Source organism: Herpailurus yagouaroundi, unplaced genomic scaffold (genome assembly GCF_014898765.1).
Source record: "Herpailurus yagouaroundi ecotype Mexico unplaced genomic scaffold, PumYag 200, whole genome shotgun sequence".
Taxonomy (NCBI): Eukaryota; Metazoa; Chordata; class Mammalia; order Carnivora; family Felidae; genus Herpailurus; species Herpailurus yagouaroundi.
Window position 1 is genome coordinate 4338993 of NW_024412431.1, and position 15136 is coordinate 4354128.

General features: G+C 57.6%; 1 protein-coding gene across 1 annotated transcript in view; it reads right to left on the reverse strand.

Annotated features, from left to right (window-relative positions):
- Nucleotides 1–4225: 4225 nt before the first annotated feature.
- The window catches only part of CACNA1A (calcium voltage-gated channel subunit alpha1 A), a 270223-nt gene continuing 259312 nt past the window's right edge, over nucleotides 4226–15136 (reverse strand). The window contains exons 38-42 of the mRNA XM_040450093.1: nucleotides 13565–13715; nucleotides 10294–10421; nucleotides 9015–9111; nucleotides 5122–5544; nucleotides 4226–5013 (exon numbers count right to left, since the gene is read on the reverse strand). Of these exons, the coding sequence (XP_040306027.1) occupies nucleotides 4945–5013; nucleotides 5122–5544; nucleotides 9015–9111; nucleotides 10294–10421; nucleotides 13565–13715 (868 nt within the window). The 3' untranslated portion in view covers nucleotides 4226–4944. The remainder of the gene's footprint in view (nucleotides 5014–5121; nucleotides 5545–9014; nucleotides 9112–10293; nucleotides 10422–13564; nucleotides 13716–15136) is intronic.

A 15136-nucleotide genomic window follows, 5' to 3' on the forward strand; every position in this document is an offset into this window, starting at 1 on the left:
TTGCCAAGTGTCCCCTGGGGGACAAGACTGCCCCCCCACCCCCCCACCCGAGAACCACCACCTTCAATCACATCCAAGATTGTAAGATTGTCAGTCGCATTGAATGAAGGGAAATGTCCGGGTGATTTCAAGGTGGCCTCCCGCTGAGGTCCTGGGGTTCCCTGAGGGCTGAGGCTCGGACTTATTCTTCCTCCAGGTACACGATTACTACGGGGGGGGGGGGCAGGGGCAGGAGCAACAGTCACCCCCAAACCAGGTGTGATCGGAGTGTCCTGCCCCAGGGTCCTCCCCTCCCCCGGCTCATTCCGCAGGACTTTGGCCTCAGAGAGGCGGTCCCTCGTCTCAGTGTGACAACTAGAAACGTGTCCGGACATTGCCAACGTCCCTTGGGGGCAGACGGCCCCCGGTTGAGAGACTCCCCAGCCGCCGACCCTGCTCTAGCCTTTCCGCAGAGTTCCAACCTTCCGACACATTACACGCTCCGCGGACTCGTCGTGCTTGTTGTTCATCGCCTGTTTCCCTGCAGTCCCGTGAGGGTTGGAGGTTCACTGGTCTTTCACTGCCGTGTCCCACATATCGGCGACGGGGCTGGGCACACAGCAGGCACTCGATGAACGCTCTCATTCAACGAGCCATGGCCAACAGCCATCAGTTTCAGGCAGGCAACAAGAGGCCAGGAGGCCACCCTCTCTGGTGCGGGCAAGGCAAAGCCTTTTAGCTCCCACGAGGCCCACCCCAGAACCTTCCAGGTTATGGCGGACCCCACCTTCAGAGAGAGTCTGGTCTTCGGGGGGATTAAAGGGTGGGACGGTGGCCTTTTGGCTGGCCAGCTACGCGCAGTCTTGAACAAGAGTCCGGGCTGGCCCTGGGTGGGGTTAGCCGGGACTGTGGCCCTTTCTAAGACGATGGCAGAAAGCGTTCCTGTTTTTAGGAAGCTGAGGTCACCCTGCGTGTCGTGTCGGCTACTAGTTGGCTCTGGGCTTATCTTTTCCCCATGCGACCCCTCCCCTCGCCCTGCCCCCAACCCTTCCAGTGACCGGGCTGCAGCACACAGGTGACTCCGTGTTTATAAAGCTCTCGCTGGGTGCGCCTGGGTGGCTCAGTCAGTTCAGCGTCTGACTCTTAATTTCAGGTCACGATCTCATGGTTCGCGAGTTCGAGCCCCACGTCCATGCTCACAGCGCAGAGCTTGGTTGGGATTTTCTGTCTCTCTCTCTCTCTCTCTCTCTCTGCCCCTCCCTTTCTCCTGCTCGAGCTCTCGCTCTTTCAAAGTAAATAAATAAACATTAAAAAAAAAAAGTAAAGCTCTCGCTTTCCGCTCAGCGGAAGTCAGAGTGTTAGTGTTCGGCTGGGGGTTTTGATCTGCTAACTGGGTTTATGTTTGTTCAGGCAGGTGGTCGGCCCTGCCCTCTTCGGCTGGCTGCGGGCAGCAGGAGGGCAGGGGGGCAACAAAGGGACACAGACTGAGTCCCTTGGAAGGAGGATTCAGGAGTTCAGACACAACATCCAGGAACAAAAGAAACTTGAAGAGAGAAGGACTTTCCCCGTATAAGGATGAGACGCTCCTGGGCGGAGAGAGCAGAGGGGTGGGGTGGCGGGGGAGGGACAGACAGACAGAGGAGGGAGGGGCACAGACATAAAGGGGACACAGGGGTGAGCCGAGGGACTTGTGTCCTCTCTCCCAAGCATCTAGCTAAGAATGGCCTCCCACTTTGGGGAGATCTGGAGAATGACAGAGGTTAATCTGTTCCCACATGCTGTCCCCTGCCTGCTGGACAGGCGCTCAGTGTGTCTAGAAGTAAACTGAGCTGTTGGGAAAAAAGAAAAAAAAGGTGTTATACTTTGAGCCTGCCTGAGACTCTCAGCTGAAATGGCTGTGATTGTCATCACTGTTGTAACTGTTGTCCCCACGCACTCAGCCGACCTTCCTTAACCCCAGAGATGGGCTCAGCTGTGCCCCGTGGAACTCTGGGGGGGGGGGGGGCTGGTGCCTTTGTCAACGTCAGGACCAAGGAGAGGCCCTTGGCTCAGAGATGTTGAGGGCGTGACCCTCTGGGAACCGAGTAGCATCTGGAGTACGAGTGACAGCCAAACTCAGGCACATTCCCAGGAGCCCCTGAAATCCTCACGTGGGGAATCTGGCAGATGTCCCAACGACTGGCCTTACTGGGGTTCCACAGAAGGTGTCCCCGTGGTAAAGGATAACTCGGCACATTCCGGAAGAAAGGACTGGTCCCTGGCCGCCTCCTGGGAGGTCACTTTCTAAAGTGTCCTGTGTGATAAAAACCTCTTTGTTTATCTGAGGGCCTTGGGCCGCTCAAGATGGTTTATTCTAACAGTGTGATTTATGGCGGGGGGGGGGGGAGGGGGGTCTGGGCCATGTGACATCATTAGTGTGACCTCTGGAGTGGCTGGGGTCTGAGTAGCTAAGGCCGGTCAGGCCTACGCGAGCAACCCCCAAGGGACACTCTGGTCACCGACGCTCGGGCGGGCTTCCCTCGTCGGTAGAATCGCACCGTCACACGCAGTCGTGGGGACACCGGGAGCCGACTTCCGGGTGCTGCCCGCGTAACTCCACCAGCAGGGGACCCTGACCCATGTGCCTCTGCTTTGCACATTTCTTTTTTTTATTTTTAAATTCTACTTATTTATTTTTTGAGAGAGAGAGAGAGAGAGAGAGAGAGAGAGAGAGAGAGGGAACCATGCTCAGCAGGGATCCCAACGTGGGGCTCGATCCCACAACCGTGAGATCATGCCCTGAGCCGAAATCAAGAGTCAGCCATCCAACCAACTGAGCCTCCCAGGCGCCCCTCCTCTGCGGATTTTAACCTGTGTCCTTCTGCTGTAATAAACTGCGACCGTGAGTCAAACAGTGCCTCTCAGTTCTCAGTCTTTCTAGTCAATTACTGAACCCGAGTCGGGGGTTCCCTTGGGACCCCTGAACAGGTTCCCCAGAAAGAAACAGCAGCCAGGCCACCAAAGCATCACGTACCAAGAGTGGGTGTGCTGTTAGACCCGTTTTACAGGTGAGGGAACCAAGGCAGGCCAAATTCTAAAGCCGCCCCTGCCTCCTGTCCTAAGATTCTGGCTGTCCAATCCAACGCTAGTCTAGGGGACTGCTGTGAAAGGGCTCTGCAAAAGTAATTAAAGTCCTGAGTCGGCTGACTGTCAGACACGGAGCTGATCTGGGTGGGCCTGACCTAATCAGGCGAGACGCCGAAAAGCCGAGTGTTCTCTCTGGCTGGCGGCAGAAGTCAGAGAGATGTGGCGGGCACGAAAGATCAGATGCGTCCCCGGGCACTCAGCGTAACCTCTGGCTAAATCCCAGCGAAGAAACAGGACCTCCGTCCTACAGCCACAAGGGACTGAATTCTGCCAAGACCTGAATGAGTTTGGAAGTGCATTCTCCCTCCCCCACCCCAGAGCTTTCTGAGAAGAGCCCAGCCCGGCCAACAGCGAGATTTTGGCCCTGGGGGGGACCCTCAAATGGGTCACACTAACCCATTTGAGTCCTCCCAGGCCTCTGACCTACAGAACCGAGAGCTAAACAGCAGATGTTTTAAGCCGTTCCGTTTACGCCGGCGAATACACGGCCGGAGGCTCGGGGAGGGTGGCCTCACCTGCCCAGGTTTACGGCGCGGACGGGGCAGGTGGGCGAGATGAGGCCACAGAACACGACCCTCTCACCCGATTTCTCACCCAGAAAACTGCCACCCACCCCTGTGCTCCCTCCCCTCCCTGGGCTGGGACCTGGACCAGCTTCCACCCCAACGATGGGGAAACAGTCCTGGGGGCACAGAGCCACGAACAGCCAGAAACCGGGCCCGGACTCCCATCGTGCACGGAGCTGCCCCGTAAGCATGAGCCGCTCACCTCCGACTTCCTGCAGGAGACAGGACTTCCAGGGGGATGGCCCCACCACCCCCCCCTTCTGCTGTCCCCTGAGCCTCATCTTGGCCCTTTCCGATCTTTCTCGCTCTCTCCGGGGGCTCCTTCTGCTTTTGTACCTTCGCCAGCATGCTTCCTGGCCCTAACTTTGTCCGTCCTCAACCTGCTCTCCCTCCGGCCCCGGGTCTCCCTCCCCTGGGGACCCTGGATGGAACTCCCGGTGGCTTCAGCTGGTGGAGCCCTGACCTTTCTCTTTAGCCCCCCAGCTTCCGGCCCTCTGCTGGACGACACGGTCATCGATCTGCCCGCCCCCCCTTCCCACACTCCCTCTCCCTGGCGACCGGCGCACCTCTCTCTCTGCCCCACTGTCCCATCAGCTGCCAAGTCACATCCGGTCTCCTGCCAGGCCTCTAGACCCCGTTCCAAGGCAGGGGGGCTCTGACCCCCTCCGCCACTGCTCGCTCTGGGTCCTTGTCTTCCTTGGCTGTTGGGCAGGAACGGACGTGCCGGAGACACCCTTCGGGGGCCCACGCTGGCCCGGCCTTCATCTCCTCCCCAGTCGCCCCTTCCCTGGTCACCTCTAACACTGCGGTGGCCCTGGGCTGTCCTTGGGGCCTCTCGGTTCACACTTATCTCCTTGCCGAGCTTGTCCAGTCCCCTGGCTTAAGATGTGTCGGCATCTGATGCCTCCTGACTTTGTATCTCCAGCCCAGCCGGGAAGACGCATTAACCTCGCCTTCAGAACCTTCCTGGGGAGGCGTTCCCCACCAGAAGCATCCGCGGGAGAGACCCCTGCCCGCACCTTGTCTCCAGGCCGACACCGACCTCCTGCCCTTCCTTCGCCCCAAACCTGCCCCTCCCACCTTTTCCTCGTCTCGGACAGCCGCGGCTCTGTCCTTCGGCTGCTCAGGCCCTCGCCCCTGGGGGGTGGCCTTGACTCCTCTCTCTGCCCCACGCCTTGCATCGGCCATGGCGTGGGCCAGCTCCCAGGACACGGCCGGACTCTGAACACTCCACACCCCCCGAGTCTAGGCAGCCATCCTGCTTTCACTGGGATCATTTTTGGGTCAGTGGCCTCCACGCTGACCTCCTCCCGGTCCGTTCTGCCCTGCGGCCAGAGGGAGCCTGTTCAAGTGTGAGTCAGGTCAGGTGACTCCTCTGCTTTGGAGGCTGCCGGCACCCCCCTCGCTCAGAGGGCAAGGCAGTTCAGCACGGCCACGGGCGGCCTCCTACCTCAGGGCTTTGGCCCCTGCTGGGGCACTTTCTCCCCACGTGTCCACATGACTCCTTGAGAACCTCCTCAGGGAAGCCTCTCCCACTGGAAGCGTGAACTGCCACGTCCCCCCCTCCGCATATAGCACTGGCCGGCACACAGGAAGCGTGCACGAGACGTGTGCCGGCTGAGTGGGTGAGTGAGTGGAGACCGGGACGGGCCAGTGGCTCCTCTGGTTTCAGGCGGGGAGTAGGATCCCCGGCTGTCCGCTGCTCTCTCCCCTTCCAGGCCCCAGTTCCATCCGGTCCCACCTCCCTGCTCCCGTCCCTGCCCTTACCCTTGGCGATCTTGATGTCCAGGGCTGTGCGGATCAGGGCCATGAGGGTAGAATTGAAGTGGACAGTGTTGTCATCGGCCACGGGCAGATCCATGCGAAGGAGCCTCTACAGAAGACCAAAGGCGAGGGCAGTCATTCCCAGGTACCCCTCCCGGTCCCCCGTGAGCCAGACCCACACTACCTGGGGAGCCCCAGGAAGAACTCTGAAGGCAGTGGCTGAGGCGACCCCACCCTCAGGCTACCGGTCTCCAGGGCTCCGTTTACCGATTCCCCTTTGTGGCCCGTGGGGAGGGCTCTGGGGCTCGGCTGCACCAGGAGCCCCCGCCCTTCCCTCTCCCGCACGCCGGACGCGAGAGCTGGCATGTCCCCAGGTTGGCCCAGACCCCCCCCCCCCGCCCCTCGCCCCGCCCCAGAGTTCTTCTGGACGACTCCCTTCCGTTCCGACCCCAAAGAAGAGAGCAAGCCGGATCTCAGCAGCACGTGCAGCAGCCAGGCACAGGGGTCCACGGCCACAGCCGCCGGGGGGGCCGCCGGCTCCCCCCCCCCCCCCCCCCCCCCCCGCCCCCGGCTCGGCCCAGACCAGACCAGATGGGCACAGACCACATCATTCCTCTGAGAAGCAGCAGGCAGGCGGCCCCCCCGCGGACGGGGCGGCCCCTCGCGGACATGCAGCGAGGCACAGACACACAGAACGGCAGACAGGGGCGCGCATGCAGACGGAATCTCGAGACTCATTCATAGCTCCGTGGAAAGTGTATCTCAGGGGCATGTCCGGATCTTGGCTCTGTGTGATGGCAAGGGGAAGGGGTGAGGGGGCATTCCCGCGGCCTGGGGAAGAAAGGGCTCCCCATGTCCCAAGCAGGGGCTCTGTCCCCCGTGCTTGGTGATATAGGAGAGGATGCTGGACCGGTGGGCACCAGCCCAGGCTGAGGTGGCATGGAAATGGGGGTTGGGGGGGGAGGGAGGGGGGGGGATTCAGACGCAGGTCGGCGGGAAACACAGAGCTGGAGACGGGGAGAGGGACTGGGGCGGGGAGGCGGGGAGGGAGGTGGTAGCCGCAGACACACACACAACTGCAGGTTGTGCACTGCACAAAAGGCTCACCGACTTAGAAGTCACGCATTTGTGTATTTGAATGGCAACTTCTCAGGCGATGACAGAGAAGTTTCCTGTTCTTACCACGTGGGTGGATTACAACCATTTTCCAACAGACCAAATGTTCTGTGGAAAGGGTGTCCTTTTCAGAGTTGCACAAAGGTGCCTTATGGACTCCTGGTGGCCCTGCACAGAGCCCAGGAAGCGAAGGGGACCGCCTCTCTCTCTCTCTCTCTCTCTCACACACATGCACACAGCTAAACACCAAGAGAAGGGACACCAGGAAAGCGAGAGGAGGGAGAGGCACGGGGCGGGGGGGGGGGGGCAGGGGGCAGCCCCTTTCCAGCCTTGATCGGGAAGGAGGAGGAGGAGGGAAGAGGCTGCAGTGAGATGTTAGAGAGGCAGGAAGGGATGGCACTAGCAGAAGGGGGGGGAGGACTCTCGCAGACACAAGGTGGGCCGGGGTAGATGACGGGGTCATTTTCTGGGAGGCGGTAGGCAATTTTAAAGGTCATCCCTGAACTTCTGGTGGATGAGCTGGAGGGAACAGAGCGTCTGTCCTTGGGTGCCAAGGGAGATTCCGGGACAGGGGTCCGGAGGGGCGGCCCGGCCCAGCCGCCTGGCGGCGGGACCCTTGCTCCCTCAGCCAACATGCACCATCCCCCGATCGGCCATGGTGCCTGCCCGCCCCAGGCCCCCGCCAAGGCAGCGTGCATGGCCTGCATCAGGGTGCCACGGTCCAGGGGTCCAGCTGCGGCCTGCCTGCCCACTCTGGAACAATGGAGAGGCATGTTGGGGTGTCTAGGGGAGGATGGGTGGCATAGGGATGGGGGCTTGGGAAGCAATTCTGGGGGGGGGGGGGGAGGTGGAGGGAGGAGAGGCTCTGGGTACTCCTCGGGAGGTCTTGAATCCCCCAAGGCCCTAGGTCAGAGATCAGCTTCAGGTGTACGTGGTGGGGGGGGAGGGGCTGCTGGACCTGGGGGCTCGAGACACAAAAGATGGGGGGGGGCAGGGCCTCGCCTTGTTGGGGCCAAAGCCCCCTGCTGCGAGGCACCTGCCCTGGCCTGGGCGTGGGGGGGGGCCGCTCTGGGTGGGCAGAAAGGAGGCGAGGCGGTGTTCCCTCCGAAGCATGTTTGTGTCCAATTTGGTTCCCAGGGGACCAGGTGCGAGGGGACCGGGGGGCTCCCCTCCCCCTCCCCCCGGCGTGTCGGCCATAATGGAGTCTCAAAACACCAAACCACACTCATCAGAAAAGACGGACACAGTGTGCTGCTTAGAGTCAAAGGGACGGTCATGATCCATTTACTCGAGGAGGAAAGGGGGAGAAAAAAAGAAAAAGAAAAGGAAAAAAAGAAGAAGAGTAACTCGGGAAGAAGAAACTCGGCTGGTCGTTCCTGGTCAGCACTGAAAAATCCCCAGTGCCCGACGCTAGTGGTCGGCAAGGGTAGACTACCTTGTAAGCCACTCTGGCCGGACACTTCTTCCCCAGACCCAGGGGCGGAGACATGTGTCTCAGCATCTGATACATGTCCGGGTAAGGCATGCGGCCCCTAGCAGCACCGAAAACAAAACGGGGTGGGAACGGAGAACCAAAGGGAGGGGTGGGGTGGGGGGGAGAGGAAGGAACCGAAAACAAAACAAAACAAAACAAAACAAAACAAAACAAAAAACCAAAAAAAAAAAACCAAAAAAAAAAAAAACCAAACGAAAGCAGGAACCAAACCAAAAACAAAAAAACCAAAAACCAAACAAACAAAAAAGCCACACGAGCCGAAAAAATAGAGAGAGAAAGATGCAGAGAACGATAAAATAGGTATTTCAAATCAAGGGAAAACAGGAGAAAAAAAAAATGGAAGAGGAGGGAATTAAAAAAAAAAAGATTATTTCACTGCTCACGAGCAGGGAGAGACAAAGAGAAAAGAGAAAAGTCAGATTCAGTTTTGACTCTGAGCTATGGTTCTGGTGGGGCGTGGAGGAGAGGGGGCGGTTCTCGTTTTGGAGCGCCTGGAACAACGCTTTGGCTCAGTGTTATTTTAAAAATCGGGTGCAAGTTCTCTGGTTTGGCTGAGGCTGGTCTCTGAGGGGGCCTAGACGGGGAGGGGGGCGCTGGGGCGGCGGGAGGAGGGCTGGGGGCCTGGGCAGGCGAAGGGTGGAGGGGGGAGAGAGGGGAGGTGAGGGGGGGGGTCGATGCACACTTCCGACCCCCCCGGATGTGTCTGATTTGGGGTGCCGTTGAGACCCTGGGATGGGCAGCTTCAGCTAACAGCAAGCAGAAATGGCCGAAGGGAACGGAGAGGTATGTTCCATGCTTCATCGAGTCTACGTGACTGCATTCTGTTGGCTAAGAATTTTCTAGTTTAATGCAAGAAAGAGAGATGGCTCTGTTTTTTAGAGATATATATATATATGAAATATATATATTGAAGAACCCCAAGCCACACTCATTCCATGGATGCTAGCAGGTTTTAGTGGAAATCAAACCTTGCAAGCAACCCTATGAGGACATTTCTTGCCTAAGCCGAGAGGGGGAGATATCACGCGCAATAAACTGTACATATCCTTATAATGAATCCGACCGCTGAAAGGAGAAGACAGGGGTTAGTGGAGGTAGGGGTCAGGCTGCGCTCTCGCCGGCTCCCCCGCGCACACGGCGAGGTCATGATGCCAGGGGTTGGGGACCCCTTGGCTTGAACACTCGCAGACCCGGGGCAGAGGGTCTCGGTTGGGGTGTGCGACATTTCTGGGCTGGTGGTGGTGGTGGTGGTGGTGGTGGGGCCCTCCCCCCGGGGTTCTCTCTGCGTCTCCCTTCTCCACAAGCTACATGGGCTACACTGGGGGGAGGGGGAGCTCGTGGAATAGAGAACAAGGGGACAGCATCCAACTGCTGTGACCTAAAATCAAAAGAGGAAGAGTTAGGAACCAGCCAAAAGTCAAGCCCCAGACCCGTGGCTCACCCCGGGCTCTCGGTCTCACGGAGGGCTTGTCTGGGGCTACAGGAAGGGCAAAGATAGACTCCTCCCTACTCCTCCCCACCTTCCTCCTGAGGCCTCCCCTCCAGCACCCACACTGCTGAGGGCCCCCATTAACGCCTTCTCAGGCCCCAAGCCCAGTCTGAACTAGACTCCCCGGTTAGTGGTGGGTGGGTTCTGAGGCTCAGGATTGCTCCTCTGAGCGTCCCGCAAGGCGTCACGCTGTTCCATGCACGCACTGGGTGGAGACAACCCTCTGGAGCCACCACCTATCAGTCAGGAGGGAGCACTCGGGTGCCTAAGAGTAGGAGAGCTCGCGCCCCTTGCGACCGTGATTTGTGTGATCACTTGTACCAGCACGACTCCAAACTCACGGCCAAGCCCAGGTGCCCAGGGAGCCAGGCCGGCCCCTTTCCCACAGCTCCCAGTAGAGCAGAGGCTGAGAGGCCTCTGGCTTCCTCCCTGGCTTGCTTGTCCTCATCATCCGGAGGCCTCTCAGGCAGGGGCAGGGGAGATTCACGGGAGGCAAAATTCTCAAAATCCTCAATGCTCGATCCCTTTCCTCATCTCCCAGAAAGCCTGGGCCTCGGGCAGGGGTGTACCCGACCAATTCACCTGTGGTGTGGGAGGGCACTGATTCTCATCTCTTTCCTCCAGGCTGACCCCTCTGAGGTCCCTGCGAGCTCCCTAGGGACCCAGTGCCCCAAAGTCTGGGCCCTGGCCTAGCCTAGGATGCTTTGGTGCCAGAGAAAGGCGGGCAATGTGGCTGAAGGACTTGGGTGACTCCTTACCACGCTGCGGGGTCGTACTCGGCCCAGACACGCACGTACTCATCCAGGTGGTGGGGGCCCAGGATGGAGGAATCTCGGGTGAGGTACTCAAAGTTGTCCATGATGACAGCGACAAAGAGGTTCAGCATCTGTGGGGACCCCGGGGGCCAAGAAGGAGTGGGGGAGGGCGAGACAGACCCAAACACACAGACACAGAGGCCCAGAGAGAGAGAGAGAGAGGGAGAGAGGTGAGATGGGGAAAGGGAGACGGCGAAACAGAAGGAGGGGGGTGGGGGGGGGAGGAAAGGCACGGACAGACTCACACAAGGAGTCCAGAAACAGATGGCAATATGGAGACGGGACAGAGAGAGACAGAGGTGGAGACAGAGAGAAATACAAAGAGACAAAGACCAACGTTGATGGACAAAGAGAGTTGGAGAGAGAGGGGGGAGAGGCTATGTGAAATGGGGGCCAACCCCAAGGGACCGCCATGGCCCCAAATCTTCCCACACCTGGCCCCCAACAAGGCCAAAGCGAGTGCTTCTTGCAGGCTGTATTCCCAGTCCCAGCCCACAGTAAGCAAATATTTCTTGGGTGGATGGATGGATGGATGGATGGATGGATGGATGGATGAATGGGTGAATTTTCCTGCCCCCGTCTGCATCCGGTGCCACCTTTTCACATATTCTTTTAGCCCTTAGCACGTGGGGGTCTTGCGTCATCTTGCCTCTAAGTCTTTGCAAATGTTGCTCCTTTAGGGAACATCACGATCTGTCTCTCTATGGGTAGCAGCATCTGGGGGAACTCCCTCCTTTATCCTTAAGAGGCTGTAGCTGGGCGTGGCCAATCCCCACTTTATGGCTCCACAGGCAGCAGTCATGTAACCCAGATCTGTGATTGGTTGCGGGGGGGGGGGGGCGGCACGTGACCCAAGGTGGCCAATGAGAGCCTTCCCTGGGATTTGTGCTGACGCTCCGGCCGCCATTTTGCCTCCACAAGGGGAAAGTCTGAGAATGGAGCCAGTGTGGAGAAGAGCAAAGAGGATGGAGTCCGCTTGTCTGGCTCCAGCCTCGCCTGACCGTTCAGTTACACAAGTCGGTGAACTGTATATGCTGCTTACTTCAGTTAAATTTCTCAACTTTTTTTTTTTTTATTTATTTTTGGGACAGAGAGAGACAGAGCATGAACGGGGGAGGGGCAGAGAGAGAGGGAGACACAGAATCGGAAACAGGCTCCAGGCTCTGAGCCATCAGCCCAGAACCTGACGCGGGGCTCGAACTCATGGACCGCGAGATCGTGACCTGGCTGAAGTCGGACGCTTAACCGACTGCGCCACCCAGGCGCCCCTTCAGTTAAATTTCTGCGGCTTGCAACCAATTTGATTAAAACGGGTTCTAGCGCCTGCTCATCGTTCCTGCAGGCCACTCTTTGAAATCTTTCTTTCCTCAGTCTGAGTCTCCCCCATCACAGCACATATCAGACCACACTGCTATTACCTGCCGACCTGTCTGCCTATCACCCCTGCAGACTGAGAGAACCACGGTCTGCCCTTGTACCCCGGTGCCTGGCATGTAGTAGGTATTAAACAAATGTTGAGACGTAAACATAGTAGGTGCTTAACAAATAACTCATAATCCTCGCTGTCCTTAACTTCAGTCGCTCAATTTTTAACGCAGCTTCGTGATATCGATTGAGCACCTGCTGTGCACCAGTTGCTGTCCTAGGTGCTGGGGATCTGGCAGTGAACAAAAAAGAGATCCCTGCCCTTGGGGGGCTGATGGTCAAGTGTAGATGTCCTCTAGGGGCCTGCCCTTCCAAGATGGGCTGTATTATAAGATCTCGTCCCCACAGGTACCCATAGCTGCTTGGACAAGGGTGGCCATTTGACCAGAGACCGGGCTGGCCCTTTCAGACTCTTCTGGGAATTTGGAACTGGACAATGGACCCTCCGGGTCAGCAGCTGTAGATGCTGGGAGATAGAGGCTGCAAATCTCTCTGTGTGAGGCCACTGGTGTGAAGAGGAGAGGGTGCTGGGCTTCTGCTGACAGACGCTGGCGTCTGGCTGGGGTCTGCACACGTCTACACTCCCTCAGCAGCTGGCTTCTTATATCCCGCCAGTGGGAGCCACAGTCAGGAAACCAGACCGGGAAGGACAGGAGAAGGGACTCCTTTTCCTATATTGTGGGTTGAACTGTGTCCCCCTCAAAAGACATGTTCAAATCCTAAGCCCTGGGAGCTGTGAGTGTAATCTTATTTGGGAAAAGGGTTTTTGCGATGTCGTCAAGTTAGGAACAGGTCATACGGGATCGGGGCGGGCCCTTGATCCCATCTGACTTCTGTCCCCCAAAAGAGAGAAATCTGGACGCACACGCACAGGGGAGAGGCCATGCAAAGGCAGAGGCAGAGACTGGAGGGATGTGGCCACACGCCAAGGGCCGCGTGGGGCCACCAGAAGCTAGAAGAGGCCGGGAAGGATTCTCCCCTAGAGCCTTTGGAAGGGGCAGGGCCCTGCCAACGCCTTGGTCGGTTTTAGCCTCCAGAACTGTGGGAGGATCAATCTCTGTTGCCACCAGTTTGTGTCCTTTTTCACAGCAGCCGCAGGAAACCATCACCGTCTGCAACGGTCTAGGGGCAACGGACAACCACGGTGCTGGCACCCCCTCAGCGGTGCCAGGGGCAGCGGGGTGGGTCAGTACACCCTCTTGTCCTTTTAATTCCCCAGACCTTGCCTCCCACAGCCAGTAATTCTTGGTGGCTTCGAGGTTTTCTATTTCTCTTTCAACCCCATGTAGCCAATCCCTGTATCAAATCTCCTCCACTGAAGACACCTAATACCTAGATGGTTTCTGTTCTTCTCACTGCTCCAGGGAGAGGGGAGAACATAACTAGCATCCTGTGTAACTAGACTGGCGGGGGGACCAGCTCTCAGCACCACTAGGCTTTCCCTCGGTATAACCCAGCAGGTCTCGGGTGGGGGAGATTCTGCCCTTCCCCTCTATCCCTGGGAACACTGTCAATGTCTGAAGGCACATTTGCTGATCAACAGCTGGTAGGAGACCGGGGTGGAGACCAGGGATGCTGCTAAACACCCTGCAGCACACAGGACATAGAGTGAGCCAGCCCCAAGTGTCGACGGTGCTGACGTCGAGAAACCCCGGTGAACCTAATCCCCAGCTGGCTCAGAGACGCTTCGGAGGGGGCAAATCTGTCACACAGCCATATTCCAGAGAAATCCGTGCCCCTGAGTGGGAGCCAGGTGAGGAAGCCCACCCTCACATGTCCACAGACTCACCAGAAACGAGCACAGGAAGATGAAGGAAACGAAGTAGAAGTAAGCAAATTCATTGCCACACTCGGGAGTCAGGATGCCAGAGTTCTTATCACACGGCTTCCCACTGAGGCAGGAAAGCATGATGTTGTGCCAAGCCTCCCCGGTGGCACTCCTGAGAACAGAGAGGGGGCATCAGGGACCTGGGCACCCAGTCCTGGACACTAATACCACCCCCAGGGAGGCCGAGCACTTGGCTCTGGGTTGGACTGGCGTGAGTTCAAGTCCAAGGTAAAGCACCTTTTTTCTCTGGGAACTAACAGAGGTGATTCTCATCCTTTGGCTGTGCATTAAAGTTCACGGGGAGCCTTTCAACAATGCTGGCACCAAAGCCCCACTCCCACAGACTTCGTTTCAATTGGTTTGGGGTGGGGCCTGGGTATGTAGGTATGTTTTAAGAGCTCCCGTCCCTCCAGGCAGTAGTCACCTCTTCCTACCTTCTCCCTAGGTCTCTCTGTTCCAGGCACACCGGGATCCTTGCTGTCCCCAAACATGGCAGCCGCGTTCCTGCCTCAGGGCCTTTGCACTTGCTATACCTTCTTCCTGGATTGCCCTTCCTCAGATATCCACACGGCTTCCTCTGTCAGCTATTTCTTCCACGTGTCACCTGCCTCCAGGGAGGCGTGACCTACCAGCCTCCGCTCCTTTAGTTGTTGCTAAATTAGAACTTTTTTTATTGTACCCAAATATGTATAACATAAAATTGATCATTTTAGCTATTAATGAAGGTATAGTTCAGTGGCGTTCAGTACATTCACAATGCTGTGCACCCATCACCACTGTCCACGTCTGGAATCTTCATCTCTCCCAAACTGGGAACTTGTATCCGTTAAACATTAGCTCTCCACTGTCCAGTTGTGGAGCCCCTGGCAATATCTGGTCTGTTTCCTCTCTATGAATTTGCCCTTTCTAGGTACCTCCTATAAGTAGAATCACTCACTATTTGTTCTTTTGCATCCACTTCCCTCTTAACCTTTTTTATCCCCTTCTAGCACTCTCCATCATCAGCTCACTGATTGCCTTTCTCCCCCATGGGAATAGAAGCATCCGGATGGCACAGACTATCTCTTTCTGCTTTGTTGCCAGGACCTTCTGCAATGCCTGGCACACAGTAGGTGCTCAGTAAATCTCTGATGAGTAAATGAAAGAACTCTAATGTGCAGCCAGGATTAAGAATCAAGCCCCAGGGTCTATAAGCCTCAATTTCCTTACCTGTCAGATGGGATTGCCGAGAATCCCCACCTCATAGGATGGTCAGGATTCAGTGAGGTAATGTCTGAAAATGCCTTCTGCACTTGTGTCCCTGGGCCTTCAGCTTCTGCCCAGCCAGTGTCCCTGCCGCCACCACTCCCCCCAACTCCACGACCCCACAAGCCCAGCCCAACCCTCACTGGAACAGAAGAGGACACGCCCCCGCCAGAAGAAGAGGGAGAGGACACGCCCCCACCAGAAGAGGGACAGGAGACGCCCCCTACAGGAAGAGGACAGGCCCCCACCAGAAGAGGGAGAGGACACGCCCCCTACAGGAAGAGGAGG